The sequence below is a fragment of the Spermophilus citellus genome (genome assembly GCF_964194105.1).
Source record: "Spermophilus citellus genome assembly, chromosome: 10".
NCBI lineage: Eukaryota > Metazoa > Chordata > Mammalia > Rodentia > Sciuridae > Spermophilus > Spermophilus citellus.
The window spans coordinates 127,454,478-127,476,510 of NC_138197.1; the positions used below are offsets into that span (position 1 = coordinate 127,454,478).

The window sequence follows — 22,033 nt, forward strand, 5'->3', positions numbered from 1 at the left end:
GCCACTCAGGCGCTGTTCCAAGGCCTCACAGGCCACCATGTGACCATCCCTGGTGGGCACCATCTTCACCCAGCTCAGCAGCTGGCGCCAAGCAGGGGAAGAGGCAGCCGAGCCCCCCGCTGCCCCACACTGCCTCCCTGGGGCACCAGGGCCTCCTGCCCTGCTCCAGCTCCTCAGGGTGGGGCGGCTACTTGTCCTTCTGACACTATCACTGACTCTGCACCTCTCCATCCCCAAAAGCCTCGGGACAGGTCTTCCCAGATGCGGGGCAGAGACGAGCCGCCTGACAGCCCCACCTGCGCTCCACCAGCACCTGGGAGCCCAGAGGGTGTGACCCGGGGGTGTGCTCCTCAAGGGCAGGCCCACGGCCTGGGCTGGGCAAGTCGCGGGTCCACAGGACTCACGCTGCCGCCACTGACGGCAGACGGAGTTAGCGGATGGCAGGATCCTCACGCAGGGCCGCCTGGACCCCAGGGTCCCTCTTACCACAGTGCTGCAGGCCGGAGCCCAGGTGGCCAGGATCAAGCAGGCACCACACAGCCCTCCAGGGCCACGCAGGCGAGAGTAGGAGTGGGCCATCGGCTGGCCTCCCTCCCCCTGGCCTGAGATGGCGCTCACCTTGCGGATCAGGTCCTGGTTATACTCATGGATCTCGGTCATGGCGTCCAGGGTGGGGTTGTTGGCCAGCAGGCCGCCATCCAGGAAGCGACCATTGGGCCGGAAGTAGGTGGGGGCCGCCCCGCTGCTCCGGGCTGCTCGCCACACCAACTGGTCTGGGGACAGGGAGGAGGGTGGCCGAGTGACACAGGGATGGCAGAAGCTTATACATTCCAGATCTCAGGGCGTGCGTGTGTATGCGGGAGGGGGTGCAGAAAGAGGGGACCCGGGCTCTCCGTGACCCCAGGCCCTGGCCTCCTGGGGAAGGCAAGTCCACCGAGGACCTCCTGGGGCCTCCGCTAGCCTGCAGGGCCTGCCAGCTCCCCGTGCCCATCCTCAGCCAGGCAAGGCCAGGGCGATGGGGGGCTGCAGGGGTGCGGAGCCCGATGGCAAGCCTGTCACTCCCACCCCCACCCTGCGGCCGCGCGGGTCCATCAGACGGCCTTAACCTGAGGGGTGAGTCGGGGGCTTCAGGTTGGCACTGGGGCTGAAGCGAGGCTCCCTGGAGGCCTCCGGGGCCTCGTAGTTCCGGAAGAGGTGGAGTTCGGCTGGCTGCCGGTCAGACAGCGTCCCGGTCAGCATCACCCTGGGGAGAAACACACAGGATGGGCGTCCCCCCGCCAGCTCTCCCGGCTGGCACTCAGCTGCTGCCAGCTTCCCCCTTCCACCACCCTCCCCGCACAGATGTCCCCTGCACACTGCGGGCAGGCAGATCCACACACCCTGCTGAGGCCACCTGGGGTCAATCCTCAGGCCTAGTGACCTGCTTCTGTGAGTCTGTCCTAAGAATGTGCCACATGGGTGGCAGTGTCCATTATTAAAGCAAAACGTGCCCATCAGTGGGACAGTTCCAGATACTGCAGCTCATCCCCCAGGGGACAGGAGAGGAAGGAGATGGGAGGCTTCATGCACGAGGGCGGGAGGCCAAGTCGCAGGACTGCATAGAGAAGGCTGGGGCCTCTCTGCAGGGTCAGAGGGCGAATCTGAAAGGCCCCGTGGTGGTGCTTGGTAGCAGGGATCTGACTCTGGGGGGGGGGGATTACTTGGAAGCTGCAGCTCCAGGAAGGGAGTGGGAGGAGAACTCACTGTCACCTCTGATGCCTGTCCTTTCCAAGAAACAGATGCCCTTAAGCCTGCTGGCATGGCCCCTTGAGAACTTATAGGTAAGCCAGGCACAGACATGCCTCCCAGCGACTTGGGAGGCTGAGGCAGGAGGATAGTAAGTTTGAGGCCAACCTGGGTGACAGCAAGACTCTGCCTCAAAATAAAAATTTTGGGATGGGCTGGGAAGTAGCTCAGTGGCAGTGCACCTCTGGGTTCAATCCCCAGTGCCAAAAACAGAGAAAAAGAAAGGGAACCTGATATGTATCTAGATCCCGGCTCTTGGATATCCCGGCTCTTGGATATCCTGGCTTTTGGATATCCTGGCTCTTGGATCTGAGACTTACCCCCTGGAAGATCATCCGAAAGGAACAATCTCAACCAGGATGAGGGCTTCCTGTGACTGGAGCTCACAGCAGCGGGACTGACAGGGAAAGCCCAGCAGGAAGGGCAAAGGGCAAGGAAGAGGGAACTGTTTTGCAACCGTTCAAACGAGGCTCACAAAAGGAGCTCAGAGGAGCCCAGACATCTGTTATGCCATGAAGAAAACATAAAGGCAAGGGAACAAAATACTGTACAGGAAAGAAACGCTAGTTTTCCATTCCCAGGAATACTGTGGGAAGATCAGGAAGAATTCTGCCAAAGAAAAAAAACGTTAAGTGCTGAAAAAAACATAGACTTTTTTGGTCCCGGGGATTGAACATAGGGGCCCTAGACGACTGAGCCACATCCCAGCCCTATTTTGTATTTTATTTAGAGACAGGGCTCACTGAGTGGCTTAGCACCTCACTAAGTTGAGCTGAGGCTGGTTTTGAACTCAAGATCCTTCTGGAAATGGTGTGGCCAGGGCTCTCCCAGAACAAAGACAAGGGGAGTAACTACGTGTAGGAGGTCAACTGTGTTGTGACTCTACGGAACCCCAGTCAGAAGTGTGCTACCGTACGGGAGAGACGAAGGGACTAGCACTACGGGAACAAGCCAGGGACATATAAGACATTGAACCTGCAGCGCTTTGTTTACAAATCTGCTGGGCCAGTGCCCGCACAAATAAATGCTGCTTCCCGCTGAAAGCCCCGTGTCCTGTCTCTCTGTGGGAGAAGCCTGCAACAAAGGACCACGGAGGAAGCAAACAGCTTTATTATGAAAGGAAATTCTCCCTATGCCTCCAGGCCTAGCTCACACTCTGCCTCCTCCAGGCAGGCCTCCCTGACCACCTCACTTCAGTCCACCTCCTTTCTCTTGCTCCTCCAGTCAGCTGACGGACACTGTTTAACAGCCTGCTCTGTGGCAGGCACTGTGCTTGAATTGGGCTACAAAGAAAATCAAGGGAGCCATGTCCCTGCCTTCCAGAACTCCCAGCCTTGTGGCAACCTTACTGAAGGGTGGGGTGGGGTGTACACTGTGGACTGCAGAGCTTCTGGAACCTCTGCGGCAGGGCTGCCTTGCCTGGCTGCTGTTTTCCAGCTTCTCTCCCAGACTCTCACCTCCCAGGTGCACCCTCCCTCTTCCCCTCCACACAGAGGCTGCAGGGAAGAGGTCCCAGGTGTGCAGCTAGGGGGAAAGCCCCGGGCCAGGCCGTGGGTGGGGGACATCAGACCAGTGTCAGGCAAGGAAAGGCGAAGGCGTGGCTGCTGCTTAGGCACTACCCCCCCCCCCAATCCAATGGTCACTGAGGCTGGGCGAACTGAGGGAGGCTTCTGCAGGTGCAAAGGGCTGAGTCTGGAGGACAGTGGGACCCGGCCCGTAGAGAAGCCAGAGGCAAATCCCTGCTGTGTCTTCTCCTTCCCTAGCCCGGCCTCAAGCTCAAGAAGGGGGTCCAGACCTGCCTGAGTCCCACCTCAGGCCACCTGAGTGGCATCCTTTCCATCCAGCCCCAAGGGAAGGCCCGGATGCTGGGCTTGGTCCTGCAATGACCCTCTTGGGGTTAGGCCTCTCAAACAAATGCTTCCTGGACACGTGACTGTCCTATAAGCCTCGGCCTCACTATGAGCTCCAGTCTGAGGGCCTTAAAGCAAAGACAGCACCATGGCTGTCCACTTGACACCGGGCTTCCGAACACGGGAGCAAGCGCTATCTGAGTGTGAGAAAGTGTCCAGCCACATGTTGTAAAGGCTGGGGCTCTTTTGGCCTGGGCAGCAAGAACTGTGCCTCTGTCCAGCTTAAGGGAGGCCCAGGTTCTTTCCAGACAGCCAGGCCCCTGGCCAGGTGCAGAGGCACGTAAGAGGTCAGGCCCCGCCTTTGCCCTGGGCTCTTGAGAGCCCAGCCTCCTGCAGGGTCCCTTGGCCCCACGGGCCCAGGACCCTCCAGGCGACTCCTCCCGAGGCCACAGGGTCAGAGCTGCAGGCGGAGCAGGGTCCTCTGCTCAGGCCCACCGGCGACGGCGACGGGCTTACTTGGGCTTCTTGACATCGGTCATCTTGGTGTGCTCCCCAAACTCCCGCTTCAGGAACTCTTCCAGGGGCCCGGACTCGTAGGGCCGCGAGCCCCGGAACACCTCGTCCTTCATGCGGAAGTACACGCCGCGCATGTAGGCCATAGATTTGCCTAGAACAGGGAGGGGAGCGGTGGGGGGACCAGGACTCCACAGAGCATCCGCACACAGGCCGGCAGTGGCAGGAGGCAGGGGAGGGAGGTGGTGCATCTTCCATGGGACTGCACCTGAACTTCGGGACCCTTCCTGATATCTTCCCTCCCACGTGGACAGCAAGCGCCCTCCACAGCCCCAGGGCTCTGGGCCTAGCAGTGTGTTCATAATTTTGCAGTATTTTCTTTAACAAAAGGCCCTCAAAGTGTACAAGTGTATAAAGGCCCAATCTGGCGGGGCTGCTCCCCGCAGGAGGTTCTCTAGATAGTGTCTCGGCCCCTGTCATAGCTGCGGGGCATCTGAAGACCCAGGCTGTGGGATGACGGTCCCTGAAGAAGGTGGCCCTTTCCAGAGAGGCTGGGACTTCCACCAACTCTGCTGGCCCAGGTCTCATGCCCTGGGCTGGTCCTGAGATGACTCTTCTCTCACAGAAGACCAGAAACGGGGAGAGAGCTGGGCGGAGCCAGACACCAGACCTGCCTCTGCCCCAACTCACTGGGTGACCTGACCTGGTCCTCAGCTTCCCTGGCTGCCACCTCATGGCTATGGTGAGACTTGTCAAAACAAACTTCAATACCCCACAAGACTGCTGAGTGACGGAGTTCCCTGCACCCTGTCAAAGGGCCACCCTCCAGACGGAGCTCTTGGCAGCCTCCTGGGCAGGCAAAGCCCCTGCTCCTGCAGCACCCTGCACCCCCAGCCTGGCCTCCTCACCTGGCCCAGCAGGTGCCCAGATGCCTGTACCTCCATCTGACTGGGTTCCCAGAGACGGGAACTCAGCTCTGCATGCCCAGTGCCTGGCAGAGGCATGGCTCAAGGGCCTCGATGGCCCCTACCCTGGGGTAGGGTCCTCCCCTATTGCCTCCAGGGCCTTGGGTCACCAGGATCTAGATTTGGAAAGTGGCCTGGAGGTGGTGACCAGCACCAGGCAAGGGAATGCCAGCCAGGGACATGGAGGATGACGCACAGCTGGCGGCAGCTGGGCGCTGACTGAGCCTCACGTGGCTTCAACAGCTCCACAGAGACGCCACTCGAGTGGCGACGTGGGCCTATATGGTGGCCTGTCTACTATGCCAAGCACCCTGTCACCTCTGCATGGCTCTGTGGAAGGAGACAGATTCATGGCCCGTGAGGCCTGGGACATAGTGGACATAATAGGTGTGTGGGGGACTGCTTTGGCCTGAGCAATACCAGGGATAAGCCCTGTGACCCTGGGCCACCCTGACACCTGGGACCTTAATTTCCAGGGCCCTCCAGGGCTCTGGCCTTCTGTGACTCCATGGCTCCTCATTCCTTACTGCCCACTCCAGCCACACGTGCAGGGGTGGTGAGGACCATGGTGCTGCCTTGCAGGGGTGGAGGTGGCAGAGGCAGCTGCAGGACATGGCCTCCTACACTAGCCACACCCTTGAGCTGAGCCCCCACCCGGCCTTGCTCCGTTCAGCCTGGGGCCCTACGGCCTGCAGGCTCCCTCAGAGCCCACCACCACTTTTTTGCAAGGCTATGCCAATGCACTGGCCCCCGTGAGGACAGATTAGGACCACCCTGCCCGCCTGCCCCCTCTCTCGGGGGCTGTGCTCACTGTGCAGAATGGCCAGGGCCAGGATGCCCCCTGTGCTGGTCCCTGCCACCCAGTCAAAGAGGTCCTTGGTGGCCACGCCCGAGGCCTTCTCGATGGCGATGAGCAGCTGGATGATGACCAGGCCTTTCACGCCCCCTCCGTCGAGGCAGAGCAGGTGGTCGTGGCTGCAGTGAGGACAGTGGTGGTCACGAGGGAGCTGACTTCTGCACAGTCAGCGCAAGCCCCCAAGCACGGGCACCATGGCGCAGGCGGGGACAAAGCCAACGAGGCCTGCCACGGAGCCTCCCTGCGCAGGGCACACGGGGAAGGTCAGGATGCCGTGAGCCAGGTGCCATCCAGGGCACGCACACCAGGGTGCCATGGAAACGGGGGATGTCCAAGGTTCACTGACATCTCAGGCAAGGGGTGACAGAGCCGCAAGATCTGGCTGCTGGCCTGGAAGCCGGACTGCATCGGACGTTAGGAGTGCTGTCCCTGTGGGCTAGGCAGCGGCTGTGCCCGAGAGCAGCAGAGGACCCAGGTCGGAAGGACCCTGGCGTGAGCCTCCATGCTGCACCTTGAACAGGTCCCTTCCCCTCTCGCGTCCTCAGGCTCTGCTTCTGCAAAGCGAGGTTCCCAATCCTCCCTAGGAAGGCCGGTAGGAGGAGGGGAAGGTCACCCCCAAAGAACAACCCGCCAACGTGTGCTAACAGAGGTGGGGAGTCCCGTGGGCTGGAAACCCACTGCCTGTCGCGCGCCTAGACCTTCACTCTAGGCACCAGAGCCGGTCCCTCGGGGCAGGGCTGGTCCCTCTGCACCCTCACCCAGGCCTGCCTCCTGGGCCTAGGCACACAGCTCAGGAAGCCACAACCGTGCTGAGGGAGGGGACGAGGCAGCAGGTGGACACAGAGGGAAGCTGCTGCTGGGATCTCTCCAGAGGGGCCCCTGAGGCCCTCCCGCTCCTCAGACCATGGCAAGGTCAGGACCACACCGTGTTGGCCCTGGCACCCAGCTGTAGGACTACACTGTCCCCAGGATCCCGCACCACTGTTACTAAGGAGCCAATGTAGGCCCTGAGGACTCAGCTTCTGCCATGACTGCAGGAGCAGAAGAGCTGGCTCCCGGGGGCACAGGGGAGAGCCTGGGCTGCAGGGGCACCAGGAGAGCTTCACCACGGTCCCCCCGCCACAGTGCACTTACGTCCGCTTCTCGTCCCTCAAGGAGCTCAGGATAAAAGCCGGCTTCCGGGCCCGGGAGATGTGCATGAGGTCCTGCAGTTCTGCGAGGCATAGGGCAGGATGCGCCGGGGCCAGCAGGTCCCTGACCCCATGCCCCACAGAACCCCAGAGCCAATCTGGAGCTGTGCCCACCCTCTGTGCTCCCACCCACGTCTGAGCCCTGGCCCCAGAGCAGAGCTAAGCCAGGGGCCACAGGCTGCCAGGGAGATGCCCCCACTGCTCTGGGAAGGCTCCCCACCCAGTCCAGCTGCTCCCAGATTCTCCTCGGTGTCTTCCTCCTGAAACCCCAAAGCACGAACTCCCGACGTGCCCTGTTTCTCCATGCGTCAGCTCATGCTGCTGACAGCCACCTTGAGGCATAAGGATCATGCCCAACCTAAGCCAGTGCAGGCCCCAAAGAGGCTCCAGGAGGCTCCATAACTCCCCAAGGTCATTCAGCCAAAGGGCTGTGGAGGACACTGCTTGGAGCTGAACTACATGAATGAAGGGAGACATCCCAGCAGCCTTTGGACTGCTCGTGTCCTGGTCCCCAGGCGCCTCCAGGCTCAGGTCCACCCATCCAGTCTTCCTCTGTGCCCAAGCCCCCACCCCATGATCACCCTCCTAACAAGCAGGACAGCCCCCAGTGGCTCCACCCAGCAGGACCATGCGACTGTGACCCTAAAGGACACTGCAGGGAGGCCACTGGCAGCAAGGCAGGCAAGCTGCACCCAGGCATGGAGCTAGAAGCAGCCAAGGAAGCAGAAGACTGGGCGGGAGGCGGAAGCAGACAGCCAGGGACGGGGCAGGGAGGGCGCTTGTCTGGGCTGAGAAGAGGAGACGGAACCAGAGCTACGGCCAGTGAGGGGCGTGGCGGGCTCCACGGCCCCGCCAGGCTCAGGCATTACCCATGTGCTGCCACAGCCCAGGCCCACTGTCCAGCCTGGCGTGGGTGACTAACTGCCTGCAAGATGGAAAGATACAGGGTGGGTGACTGGAGCTCTTGGGCAACACGTTGGGGACAGAGGCAGCCGCAGCTGTGTCCCTCCAGAGCCCAGGCCTGGCCAGTGGATCCTCTGCTCACCATCAATCTAGGTCCCTGAATGGACTAGGCGAGAGAAAGCCCGGAGCAGGGTCTGGTCTCATCTAAGGCTATCTTTGAGGACACCTAGGGTGCACAGGGGCAAATGCTGGCTGCCTGGCCACACTCAAAAGCATGTAGGTCACTGAAGGGGCCAGCAGGTGGCAGACCAGGCCTGGCACTGGACAGGTTCAAACAATGATAGAGTTGAAGCAAGAAGGCCAAGGGTATGCGCCTCTCTCAGCTCTCCCCACTCTCTGCCGGGACAAGGGAGGCCCTGAGAGTGCCCACTTCATGGGTGCCGTGAGCAATACCCAACCCAAGACCACGTCCATCCTCTCGGGGGCGATGGACTGTGGGACCTCTGCCAGGGGCACCCCAGCTCTCTGGGGCCCCTGGGTTGCCACCTGCTGTCATTAGCTAAACCTCGCCTCATCCTCCCCTGCTGCCTTCAACGGAATGACTTCCACCCTGGGGCCCTGCTTCTTTCCAGTCGGGACTCTGGTCCAAGGGCCTGGGCACTGCAGCAGAGGAGGGGAGGGCGTGGCCTACCTAGGTTGTTTAGGCTGATCGGCGGGGGCTGGGCTCTTTCCGGGGAGACGAGGGGGTGAGAGGAAGCCGTGGAACCCTGCTCTGTGGGGACCTCTTGGAGGAGTGAGATGCGGTAGTTGGCCCCTACGGTTCTCAGCAGAGTCAAGAGCGCCTTCCTGGTGGCATCTTGTCATGGTTTGGCAGAGGATAGAGATAGTGTCAACATGCAAATAAGAGGCCCCTCGTCCCATCTACCAGGTGACCCGGATGTGGGTGAAGCCACCTGACAGGGTGTGCCCCTCTGTCTGCCTTGTCCAAAGCAGTCTCCTGGGGCCGGGTAAGGCGCTGGGGCTGGCCATGGCACAAGGCAGGAAGAGGGCAGGGTTACCTGCCTGATTATTCTGGGGAACCCCTTCTTTCCTCCCACTTCCCAGGGAGCAGGGCTCCCACCTCCACAATCAGCAGCTCTCAAAAACGCCACGTGGACATTCCTTTCAGAGTTTGAAAGGGACAAACCAGCCAGCCAGCCCTCAGTGGACGGGGTGATGGAAAGGATACCATGGGAAGCAGCACCCCCCTCAGGTACACACCCACAGAACCCCACGGATCCCCAAAACCCTCCATCCTCCAGAGGGGGCCCCAGGCTCCTGTGAGGAGGACCTGCCTCTGGGAGCTCTGGAGCAGGGCTCAGCGGGCATGGCGCAGGGCCGGCACACGCACACTCGCGTCCACAGGGAGGTGCAGGCTCGTGCAGGCATGTGTACACTCGTGCTTGTGCACACTAGAGTGCAGCGCATGCAGGAATCCCACGGCTGTTCTGCTGCCACCTGTCCTGTCCCCACCCCCACTGGCAGCCTGAAAACCCTGACATGGGCCAGGGTGCAAAGAGGACTGGCCCTCGCTCGGCCAGCCCTGGGTGGGCCTGCACCCACACTCAGGGCCACTGTCTTGGGGGAAGGAAGTTCCTGGAGTCCCACATGCTCAGGGCCACTCTCAGCAGGCAGCAGCAGGGCCTAGGGCTACAACTTGCCTCTTCTCAGTCCCTGAACCCAAACCCCGCCGGATTCTGATCCCATGGGTCAGAACACGTACGTCTGCTGATCTTGGAGGCTATGAGAGCAGGAGTCTCCCCAAAGTCATTCGGGACATCCACCTCTGCCCCGAACACAATGAGGGCCTTGATCATCTCCACGTTGTCTTTCTGTTGGGGCAGAGATGCAAAAGCTCAGGAAACAAAGAAAAAAGGACCCCTTCCTGCCAACTCACTCAGTGGGCCTCTCAGCATGGGAAGAAACTCGTGCCCTCCTGACCCCTACCCCAGGGGTGTCGGCACTCCAACGTCTGCAGCTGAAAATCAGTTCCTTACAAATGGGCTTCAAAGTATCCCCAGGTAAAGGCTTAAGAACTCACCCAGGCTCCTCCTCCAAGGAAGAAATGTACCTGCGACCCCAACCCAGAAGCCCTGGGGACACTGAAGAGCCAGCTGCTGGTGGCTTTCAGGAGCAACAGGAGAGGGTGACTGAGGAACGGGAAAGCCGTCCTCCCCACAGAGTCCAGGGAAACAGCACAGCCTCCTGACAGCAGCCTCCAGGGGCAGCTTCGCTCCACAGGGTTGCATTAAACTGGTGGCTGGGAGGAGGGTGGGCATGACCCAGCGGCAAAGGACAAACCAATGCCCTGGCTGCCTGCAAATTGAAGCAGTGTATCTCTACAGGATTCCCGTTCCATTAGGGTTTATATGGGTGCAGGAAAATATGGGTTTTAATCACTAGTTGATGTATTTCTCTTGGGTTTGTCACTTATACTAGTGATAAAAACTTTGCCTTCCAAATAAACTTAAGTAATGTTTTAAAACAAGCAAGTTTGAAGAAGTGATCAAGTACACTGAAAAGGTGCTTGATGCAGCTGCCCCAAACAGATGGTATGCATCAGGAACACGTCGGCAGTCCTCGAAGTGAGACCTGCGGGTCCCAAGAATGCAGAGACCCCTTCACAGGGTTTTCAAAGTTAAAGCTATTTTCAGAAAAAATACCAAGACGTCACCTGCCTTTGGCACCTTGTTGACATTTGCACTAACAGTGAAAAAAAAAAACCAGTGGATAAAATTGTTGGTGGCTCAGCACTAATCAAGAGAGGGTATCAAACTAATAGCCGGCTCATATTTCTTCACTACTACACACTCAAAGTACCAAAGAAGTTTTTGAAAATAAATAAATAAACTAACTTCACTGAAGGATGTCCTTGAGGGCTGGGGTTGTGGCTCAGCGGCAGAGCACTCACGTAGCAAGTGTGAGGCCCTGGTTCGATCCTCAGCACCACATATAACTAAAAATAAAGGCATTGTGTCTACCTACAACTAAAAATAAATAAATAAATAAAAAATGAATGCCCGTGATAAAGCAGTAAGAATTACATGGCTGCTTCAGTTACCAGCCCAACTAGCTCCTTTTTTTATGGACATAATTTTTTTTTCTTTGTGGTGCCAGGGATCGAACCATGCAAGGCAAGCACTTTTATCAGCTGAGCTATAGCCCCAGCCCATGGACATGATTTTTATTGGAAAGAATGACTGACAGATAAACCAGGAGCGTTCAGCCTTAGACATTCAGGAGACATTTTCCTCAAAAAATGAATGCAGTCAGCCTGTTGCTTCAAGAAAACCAACTGGCAACATCTTTTTTCCATAATAAAATTGAAGCTTCCAAGAAAAAATAAGAATTTCAGAAAACCTGAATGCATCATGATGGGCTGAACATCTTCCCCCAATTTAAAGACTTTTCTGATGAGGCAGGTGGCAAGATTCACAAATGTAGGTTTTTGACACAAGGCTGAGCATCCCCTAATCTGAAAGTATGAAATCCAAAATGCTCTAAGATCTGGAATTTGTACCTCAAAGTTTCATATTTCTGACAATTTCATATTTTCAGATTAGGTATACCCAAAGGGTAAAGTCTATGCAAATATTCCAAAATTTAAAAAAAATTGAAATCTGAAACACTTCTGGGCCTAAGGATTTCAGATAAGGGACGCTCAACCTATACTGTCCAACGAGACAGGTTAACATTTGGAAGCTACGCAAACTCAGTGCACCAATATTTTCCAAGAATGACACAAAATCCTGCATGGGTAAAAAAAAAAAAAAATCATGCAAAGTACAAGAGATACCAGTGGATATTTAAAAAAAGACTGAAAAGTTCATGGAGATGATTTCAGATTGCCCATTGCAACTGTGTCAGAAACTGTTACTTGTTGAATTTGGGTGTAATACTGAACAATATCTACAATTACCCGGAAGAGGTACAACTTCACATCTTTTCCAACTATATACCTGTGAGGCCAGACTTTCTTCATACTCTTCAACTAAACAGCATACTGTTTAGAGAATAGGTATAGTAGAAGACATGAGAACCCCTGTGTTTTCTGTGAAGGCAGGCATTAAAAAGATTCACAAAATATATAATGATATCAACCTTTCGCATTCATCAACTATTTTTTGTTTTGGAAAATAGAGTTGGTTCTCCGTGAAAATGTCATTGATGTTATTTGGCATGTGCTTGGTTCATTACTGTTTTCTTTTTTGGAGTGCTAGGGACTGGGAATCTAACCCAGGACCTTATGCACACTAGGCAAGTGCTTTACCCCACACCTCTGACCCATTTTTAAATGAATTAATAAATATTTTGAAAATGTCTTAAACTTCTGAAGTAGCAGATATAGATAGAGGAAATTCATGTAAATGAAAGTCTCCGGGATCATAAATATTTTTTAAGAGTATAAAGGGACCAAACAGGCCACAGCCTTCGAGAACTGCTTAACTAGATCACTCCAAGGGCCCAGTCAAGAGCTAAAAATGTCCAGTCTTATTTATAGTTTTAGTCTCTTGGGCAACAATGTCTCTGCCACAGTTCTGACCTTTGGTACAAAACAGGATATCTTTGAATTTGTCCTGACTCTACTTCTTTGAGAGTCCCAGGGGTCTTTCCTGTTCTGAGACTCCCTAGACAGATGGACTTTCATAAGGACCCGCGGCACGTGCACACACACACACCAACGTGTGCCTGTAGCGCATCTTCCATCTTCCGCTCGCTCCCTGAGGAACATTCCTGCTGGAGTCTGAGGAGGCTCGGGCTTTAGGGCAGGAATCACCCCCACCCTCCTCCATCTGAATAAGCCCCACCCACCCCCACCATGGCTACCGCTGTCCCAGGGCTTGCGGTCCCCCCAGGGAGACGGTCTGAAGGGCAGCCGCCCCCTGCCAGGTACTTCCTGTATCCTGCAGACACTGCGCACAGAGCCACCTCCTGCCTGCCATTTAATCACTGTGATGACTCTCCTGGCTGGGCAATGACACCCCATTTTCCAGAGGCTGACAACGGATGAGACTTGCCCCAGACCACAGCTGCTGGCAGCCGGGTGGGATTCTCCCTCATGCCACGTGAGTGCTGGGACACAGGAGGACAAGCTCCTGGAGAAAGAGGAAGGACACGTCATTTGGGGCTGAGGGAGGTCACGGAAGGCTTCCTGAGGGAGGAGGCAGGGTCCGAACTGAGACTTGGAGGGAGAAAAAGACCGTGAGCAGCCGAGGGAAGGGGGGCCGAGGGCTGTGAGCCCCGCTCTGAGGTCTCCTGCAGGCCCACCCGGGCAGCCAGGCAGCGGGGCGCGGGGCAGGCTCACCGACATGGCCAGGTGCAGCGGAGTGTTGCCATTCTCGCCGCGGGCGCCCGCGTTGGCCCCGTAGGTGAGCAGCACCATGACGCAGTCGAAGCGGTTGCGCATCACTGCCACGTGCAGGGCCGTGTTCCCCGAGGCGCTGGTGCTGTCCACGTCGCAGCCCCGTTTGAGCAGCATCCGGGCCATCTGGGGGCGCAGGCCAGGAAGAGTCAGGGGGGAACTTGGGGAGCAGCCGTTGTCCACGGCAACTGGGCACTATGCTCCCTCCCCGAGAGGCCCTTGGGAATTGAGGCCTCTAGAAGGCTCTAGCAACGCAAGAGTCCAGAGGCAGGTCCCGGTTACAAAGAGCAGATGTGCTGTTTCTAGGGCTTCCGGTCCCTTCCTGGAGCGAATCCCCATCCCTCCCTGCCAAGGCTCCTCTGGGCTCTGTTCCTGAGCTGTTGCCCTCCCTGGGGCCCTGCCAAGGCATCACCCCTCACTGGGCCTTGGCAGCCACATCCTTGCTCCCTGCAGTCCTGAAGCAGAAGGGCCAAGGGGACGAACCTGGGCTTTGGTACCAGACACATTCTATTCTATGGAGATGGGACTGCAAGTCCCTACTGCATAGGATGTGGTGACAGTAAGGAACCATACATGAAAGGGCCTGACTGGCGTGACACTCCGGGTACACAGAGGTCCCCAGAGGCTGGTACCTCCTCCTCCTCCTGGCCTGGCAGGCCTAGAGTAGGCTGGGTCGTGGGCACACATGGACTATAAACGGCACTTCCTGGTGATGAGACCAGAGGCCCTGATCCCAGCTCAGCTTGTGCCGGAACACAGTTGGGATGCCCAGCCAGGCACTCAGGGCCCGCTGAGCAAGCACTGTGGCCACAGCACACCACCTCCTATTTGCGAGGCACTTTACAATTCATGCAGAATGTTCTCAGGCACTACCATCCAACACCTGCAGACAGGCTAGAGGACCCTGCTTCATGGAAAAGAAACCAAGACACAGAGGGGACGCTGCCCCCAGCCAGTGAGCAGCAGAGCAAAGACAGGACTTCACCTCTCCTTGGGCTTATCTCCCACGGGCTCACTGAGACCAGTCCCCAAGTGCCATCTTCAAGATCCTCTGGAGCCTCCTGTCTGCAGGTGCTGATGAACACGGGGCTCTGTCCTGCCCTGGCCCCCGCTCACCTCAGCATTCTTGGCCCAGTGGAGGGGGCTGGCCCCATAGCGAGGGTCCTTGCTGTGGATCTGGTTGCTGTCCATGCTGATGATCATCTCAGCGCACCTGCGGGGAGAGAGGCCACGCAGAAGTGAGGAGAGGCAGGCAGCTGGGTGCTGGTGGCCGTGACTCGGGGCTGTGCCTACTGATGAGGGATACTTTCCCCTGCATATAAAGTCGCAATGAAGCCAACCCACCGGCCTTGGCAACGATTTCTTAGCACTCTAAAAACTCAGGACGCAAAGGCAAAAATAAATCAACACAACTATGTTAAAGGAAAAGCTGTAGCTCAGCAAAGGAAACAAGTAACAAAACAAAAAGTAACATGTGGGGGGCGGGGTTGCAAACCACATATCAAGTAAGAGGCTGAGACCCAAGTTTATTGAGAACTCTTGCAACTCAATAGCCAGAAAACAACCAATAAATTGTAATGGAATTTCCTTCCTTTTTTAGGCTAAAAAAAATAATAATTAATTTAAAAAATCCTAAACAATTGAATCACATATTTTAAATAGATGAATTTTATGGCATGCAAATCACATCTCGAAGCTGTTAAAAATAAAAAAGAGGGGGCTGGGGCTGGGGCTCAGTGGCAGAGTGCTCACCTAGCACGTGCGAGGCCCTGGGTTCGAACCTCAGCACCACATAAAAATAAAATAAAGATGTTGTATCCACCGAAAACTAAAAAATAAATATTAAAAAATTCTCTCTCTTTCTTTAAAAATAAAATAAAATAAAATAAAGGTATTGTGTCCAACTACAACTCAAAAAAAAAAAAAGAGTCCAGTTCTAGGGACAGCCTGCCTGAGTTAAGCCCTTTGCACGAGCGCCTGGCCTTGGGCAAGCTACTTAACCTAAGACTTTGGTCCCTCATCTATAAGATGGGATAAGATACAGCAGCTCACTGGGTTGCTAGGAAATGCGCCCAGAGGCGGGGCAGCAGCAGCTGCCATTTGTACCTGTGACCGCCATAGCGGTGGTGTTGGTGCCCCCAGAATGGAACAAGAGCCTCATCTCCCGACAGCCCTCATGCCAGGGCCAGGAGCCCAGCTCTAGGCTGTGCAGCTGAGCCCACTTCCTCCCCTGGGCTCTCGGGCCTCCGGCTCCAGGGGGCCTCTCGTGGCCAGGCTCGAGCTCCACTCCCCATGAGCCTTCCCTGAATCCCGCCGCCTGGACACCCTCCTGAGCTCGGAGGGTAACCCGCGTGCCCTCCATCTCTGCCCTCTCACTACCTGGCCTCACGTTTCCCTTCCTCCAGGAGGGGACCTCAACACCTGAGTGCAGGCACACGCCCAGCTCTGGTCAAGGTCACTGAATTGACAGACACAGCAAAGGAGCTGCTAGTCTGAGCCAGGACAGGGGCTCTCAGAACAACTGACACGCAGGACACACGCGCTTCTTAGAGAACATGGCCGGCTCCGTGTGGAAGCTGTCACCCTGCTGGGTTTAACACAGCACAGACATTCCCTTGGTCTCTGTGCAAGGATCCTCCTGTGTGCTCAGATGCCAGACCCATACAGATGGCCCAGGGGGCAAAGGGGAGGTGGCTGAGGGGCAGAAGAGGGAGGCATGGGACAGTGACCAGACTCCTGCACAAAGAAGCCTGGGATGGTTAGAGCCCAGCAAGAGCTAGGTATGTGTCAGCCCCCTGGGTACAGAAAAGCATCACCTGTCACTTGGTGTCCTTTCAGGTCACAACCCGCAACTAGGCCACCTGACCACTGGGGGTGTTGGTATTTTCTGTAACCATTTGGTCAAGTCTTTCTGACAAGTTCCAGTCCATTTTGGCTGTGCTAGGGAAAATCAAGAAAGCAGGGTTTAGGCTGGGTGCGGTGGGGCAGGCCTGGAATCCCAGCAACTGGGGAAACTGAGGCAGGAAGATCACAAGTTTGAGCCCAGCCTCAGCAATTTAGCAAGACCCTGTCTCAAATTTTTAAAAAATTTAAAAAGAGGGATGTAGCTCAGTGATAAAGCACATCTGGGTTCAATTTCTAATATCAAAAAAAAAAAAAAAGGAAGGAGGCAGGTTCATCCCAGCTGAGACAAGACCTCTCAAGGGACAGTAGTGTCCCGTGGGGCCGAGGAAGTAGGTGAAGCCGCAGGGAAGGAAAGCCTCCTCGTCTGCACACACAGCCCTCCAGCAGGTGGCACTGCCAGGTTCTGGGTGACTTGGGGTCTCCTGTCCTGCAGCTGCTTGGTTCAGGGCTCATTTTGTTCATTTCTGCAAGGCCACAGGGTCAATGGGCCAAGAAGTCATTCACCCATTCATTCAATCTAGATGCCAGTTCCTGCTAAATGCTACTTTGTGACATTTCGCCTCTTTGATTCCACTCCCCACTCATACTGGTAGAAGAATTTTCCAGAGGCTGAGTTTCCCAAGTCTGGGAGAAGGGGACAGATAAGACAGTGTCTAGAGCTCCCAGGACATGGGCTTAGCACCTGCAGCCCAGCACTGCCACCAGCCAGGAGGGAGCAACGCATCTGGCCAGACAGGACCCTGGCCAAACTGGCCAAACATCCCTGGGCTTTGAGCCAGGCGCAGAAGCCACCAAGCACTGCAGCCAGGAAGGAGGAGACCCCTCCAAGTCTCAGCTTGCACCGAACTGCAGAAGGTGGAGCTGCGTGTGGAGCAGGGTGAGAAGGGAGGACCTTAGGAAAGACCGAGACTGCAGGACCTTCTCCATGTTGGCAGAGGCAGGTTCACGGTCAGAAATTAAGGTGTGTACAGAAAAATTCTGAAAGTTCCATTCCTTGCTAGGTGAGCTTGTGGACCAAGTTCACAGCCACCACCCCGTTGTTAGCCAGCCCCTGGGGTGTAGCTGATATGCATCTGATGAGGCTTGGGCACCTGGGCCTCGCTCTGAGGTCTGTGGAGGATCCTGCTCCCTGGGGCGGGGGGGTGGTCTTACCCCTTCTGGGAGAACTTCATGGCGGTGTGGATGGGGTAGCCCCCAGGCCCCACGATGTTGCACCGGGCGTTACACAGCAGCAGCACGCGCACCATCTCCTGCTTCCCCATCTGGCAGGCCAGGTGCAGCGGGGTCAGCCCTTGGTTGTTCACCTGGTTCAGGCCAGCAGAGGCGTTCTTCCCTAGGAGCTGACGGTAGGAAATAAGGGATAGGCTGAAGCCCCCTGCATGCTCCCCGGACACCCACCAGGGCCACCTCTCTGGGGGACTGAAGGGGAAGGGATTTGATGCCCTGAGGATGCCACTAAGAAAATAAAGAGGACCGACAGGGAAAGGGGGCTGCGGGAAAAGCAGTGGCGCACCAGGTGGCCAGGGCGACCGGGGAGGGGCGGCCACTGGGCTCACAGCAAAGTCCCTCAATCAAGAAGCTTAGAAGGTGGTGGCATCTAGGGGCGGGCCCTGAGGTTCTAGGTAGAAGCCTTTCTTGCTTTCCATTTTTATTCTCCTGTTCAGCTTCAATGTTTTTTCTATGTGCAGATGTTATGCTTCCAAAAAAAGGAAGTTGTTCCTTGATATCCACAGATTAGTTCCAGACACATGTCCCCATTCCAAAGTCCCTGGATGTCTACGTCCTTGTATGAATGTTAACACACACCCTCCCACGTCCTCTGTTGCATTGTATTTATTTATTTATTTATTTTGAGGCTGCCCTTGAACTCTGATCCTCCTGCCTCAGCCTCCCAGGTAGTGAGGTTAGAGGTGTGCCACCGTGCCCGCCTCCTACGCACTTCAAATCATCTCGGATCACCTGCAGGACCGGAGGCAATGTCAACGCTATATGAACAATTCTCATACTATGTTGTTTAGGGAATAACCACAAGAAAAAAGTCTGTCCATGTTCAGTACAGAAGCAATGTTTTAAAAACATTTCGATTCTCGGTTTGAGGAGTCGGTGGATATAAAATCCTCAGATATGGAGGCCACTGTCCTGGTACAGTTGAGAGGGGTTTGTTTCTCACTGTTGCTGCATGCCATCTCCTTGAGGTTAATTATGGCCACTGGACACCCATGTGACATCAGGATCACCTCATGGTGACCCTGGGCCTACAGGCCGGCTGGTGACACAACAGGGCTGACATCAAGGTTGGAGGCCAGGGCCACCTGCCTCTTGCTTTGTGGCCCTTAGTGGGGCCTGAACCTCAGTTTCTTTGGAGAGAGAAAGAAGTGGACAATGCCCCAGCCAGGGGCCTCCTGAGGGTGGACCAGAGCACAGCACTCAGGACCAGGCCAGCCCGTCAGCAGTTGACCAAGAATAGTGACCAGAGAGTGTGTTCCTGGCCTCGAGGCAGTGCCTGCAGCACACTCTCAGGGAGCACTAAGCACAAGGTACAGTTCACAATTTCCAGAAGAATCCAATGCCAAGGCAGAGACGAGGACATACCCTTCAGAAGGGGCTGCTCTTTCTAGACAATTAAAACATTATGTGATATTCTCCTGTTTTCTTTCAACCTAATACAATAGTTTTTAAATAACAATTAAAAAATTTAAAAAAAACCTTCTAAGTAATCAAAAAATCCACACAAGCACCTCTGACACACACACCTACCAGAGCCAGAAGGAGTCTGGTTTGTTTTGTTTGAGTTCCTGGAGCCAGAGCCCCCAAGCAAGGTCTGACCTGGAGGCACCAGCCCAGAGGGCAGGCTCACAGAGGACAGGCTCACAGCGGTGCAACTGGCTGGAGCTGGATGTGGATGTGGTTTAGTTGGCTGGGTTGGGGGATTTTCCCAGGCTGTCACAGCAGAGGCCAACCTTGTCTCCTGACAAGTGTCGTGTTGACACACGAGCCCAGGGCCCCTGAGAGAACTGCGGTATGGTACGTGGAGGTGTGGTCAGAACCATTACCCTGCCCTGCCCCTGCTCACCTGCAGCACCTGGGAGTTGTCACCCTGCACAGCATAATGGAAGGCAGTCTCTCCCTTGTTGTCGGTGACGTCCATCTGGGCATGGCAGTACTGCACCAGCTCCACCAGGATCTCGCCGTCCCCCTTGCGGCAGGCCAGGTGCAGGGGGGTGCAGCCCTCCTCGTTCTCCGTGCTGTTGGCACAGCTGCAGGGAGGCAGGGGAGTGATCAGACAGGGGCCAAGAAGCCCAGGCACAGAAGGGGACGCGGGCTGGGGAGTCAGGACATGCTGGTGTCTGTGCTAGCAGTGCCACCGCGCTCAAGCAGGCCGGTTCAGACTCAGGGCTGAGTCGCCACTTATCGTGTTTCTGATGATCTGTATCAGGGTTTAGTTCACTTTCACATCTGAGTGAGAGAGGTGACCCAGGGCCACACCAGCATGAGATGGCAACGGGGTGACATGGAAAAGGGCACAGGACGCAGAAATCCTGCTAACCTTGACCAATGCACTTAACCTCTCTGGGCTTAAATGTCATGTACAGAACCTGCTGCACCTGCCCAGGAAACAGATCCACTGTGACATCAGACACCTTGACGTCCAGGATCCTGCACGTAAACATGCGCGCACAGTGGGGCCTGAGCTGCAGGCCCAGGGGCTGAAGCAAGTGGTCCTGGAGGAGAACCAGAGGGGGCGTGGCTACCTCTGGGCACTGGCCAGTTGGCATCCTGTGTAAGAGCCGGCAGCATCCTCTCCATGGGCCTCACTGCTGGCCCAGTGGACACACCACAAAGGCATCCAGCTGCCAAAAGGGCACCAGACCTTTGAAGGAGACACCAGGTGGGAGCCCCCACTCAGCCCTCTCTAGCTGAGGACTGGGCATGCTCTGTTGCTCCTGACCTGAGTCGCCCTTCCTGAGTCCTGACCCAGGGCCAGGCGGCTAGTTCAAACCAACCCAGCCCCGCGCACCTGATGATGCGGCTGTGATGGAAGCACTCTCGGATCCCCAGCTCCACGGCCAAGTGTGCCACGGACCAGCTGGGGTGGTTGCGGATGAGGTCTGTCAGGTGCTGGAGGGCCTCGAGGTGCAGGACCTGCAGGGAGCTCTCGTAGAAGGGCGGCAGCTGCGACGAGAACTGCTGGAAGTGCACCAGCGCGTCGGCCTCCGACTCCAGCTGGAAGAGTCTGCGGCAGGACAGGAGGTGACAGGACGGAGCCAGGCAGGCCCCTCAGCCCTGTGCAGTCGCAGCCATGGTGTCCCCATGCAGGCCACCAGAGCCAGCCTCATCCCCGCCCACACCCCTGAAAGGAGCCTGGCTTGCACTTCTCAATGTGCAAAAACTTTTTCCCCCTCTCTCCCTCCTGCACCGGCTTTTATATTTTACTTAACCAAAGCTCTGTCACAGCCCCTTTCTAATTTGATCGTCACATCTCAGGCCTTAGTCTCCAATATCTGGCCCCTGGTACATGGTAAAAATTTAAAAATTTAACCTAAACATCCAGCAATAGAAGATCATATAAATTAGGATACATCCGTGGGATGGACACTAAGCAGTCAGTAAAATGAAATTAAAAGAACACAGAGGGCTGGGCTGGGGCTCAGCGGTAGAACGCTCGCCTAGCGTGCATGAGGCGCCAGGTTCCATCCTCAGCACCACGTAAAATAAAATACAGATACTGTGTCCACCTAAAACTAAAAATAGATAGTTTTAAAAAAAGGACATGGAAATATTTATTTTGTAAAAAAGCAGAATAAAAATCAAAATGTTACAATGTGACTACAACTGTGTAAGAAAAGACTAGAAGGAAATATGTCAAAATCTGCATATTATAATAAATAACTTAAATGTTCTTATTCATTTCTATAGTTTCTAGATTTTCTATAGTGAGCATATGTTCTTATAATCAGAAAACAATTTTTTGTTATTTTTAAGAAACTGGGTTTGAATTCAAGTTCTGTTATTAAATTGTTGTGTGGCTTTGAGAAAACCCGTTCCTTCCCTGAGCCCCATTTGAAACAAGACTAACTGTATCTGTCCCTCCTCCTCATAGGAAGCCGTAAAGACAGATGAGAAAGCAATGCGACCACACTAAAGCCACGATAATTCATGTCAGTGATGGCCACTTGAAATTCTCATTTCTTTTTTTCTTTTTTGGTTCTAGGGATTGAACCCAGGGTAACCACTGAATCATATCTCCAGCGCTTTTAAGTTTATTTTTTATTTAGAGACAGGGTCTCCCTGACTTGCTTGAGACCTTGCTAAATTATTGAGGCTGGCTTTGAACTTGTGATCCTCCTGCTTCAGCCTCCCAAGCCACTGGGGTTACACCACCGAGCCCAGCAGCTACTTGAAATTCTGATCAGGGTTTCAACATACCAGAAGGTTCTGCCTCACCCACACAAGCCCAGCGGCCAGGTGGGCCTAGTGGAGGCAGGGCCCAGTGTGGGCTCAACAGGGGGCAGGCCCTACACAGTGGGGTCATTTACAGCCACCTCCTGAGCCTGTGGCCTGTGCCAGACCCCGTTATAAAGGGAGAGGAATGAAGAGACCGTAGGTGACGCCCTGCCCTCCCAGAGCCTGTGTTCTTAGAGATCAGCAAGAAGAGGAAGATTTTA

At 55.6% G+C, this 22,033-nt stretch overlaps 1 protein-coding gene across 4 annotated transcripts in view; it reads right to left on the bottom strand.

The window, feature by feature from the left end:
- Positions 1 to 22,033, bottom strand: part of PLA2G6 (phospholipase A2 group VI) — a 55,543-nt gene that overhangs the window by 2,284 nt on the left and 31,226 nt on the right. For 3 of the 4 annotated variants that reach the window (XM_081309735.1, XM_081309737.1, XM_081309738.1), the window contains 12 exons: positions 20,386 to 20,601; positions 19,441 to 19,624; positions 17,520 to 17,707; positions 14,580 to 14,676; positions 13,407 to 13,589; positions 9,825 to 9,933; positions 8,754 to 8,918; positions 7,104 to 7,182; positions 5,925 to 6,088; positions 4,152 to 4,302; positions 1,107 to 1,243; positions 619 to 773 (listed from right to left, as the gene is read on the bottom strand). In XM_081309735.1, the coding sequence (XP_081165861.1) occupies positions 619 to 773; positions 1,107 to 1,243; positions 4,152 to 4,302; positions 5,925 to 6,088; positions 7,104 to 7,182; positions 8,754 to 8,918; positions 9,825 to 9,933; positions 13,407 to 13,589; positions 14,580 to 14,676; positions 17,520 to 17,707; positions 19,441 to 19,624; positions 20,386 to 20,601 (1,828 nt within the window). The remainder of the gene's footprint in view (positions 1 to 618; positions 774 to 1,106; positions 1,244 to 4,151; positions 4,303 to 5,924; positions 6,089 to 7,103; positions 7,183 to 8,753; positions 8,919 to 9,824; positions 9,934 to 13,406; positions 13,590 to 14,579; positions 14,677 to 17,519; positions 17,708 to 19,440; positions 19,625 to 20,385; positions 20,602 to 22,033) is intronic. The other variant, XM_081309736.1, reaches the window with a different exon arrangement.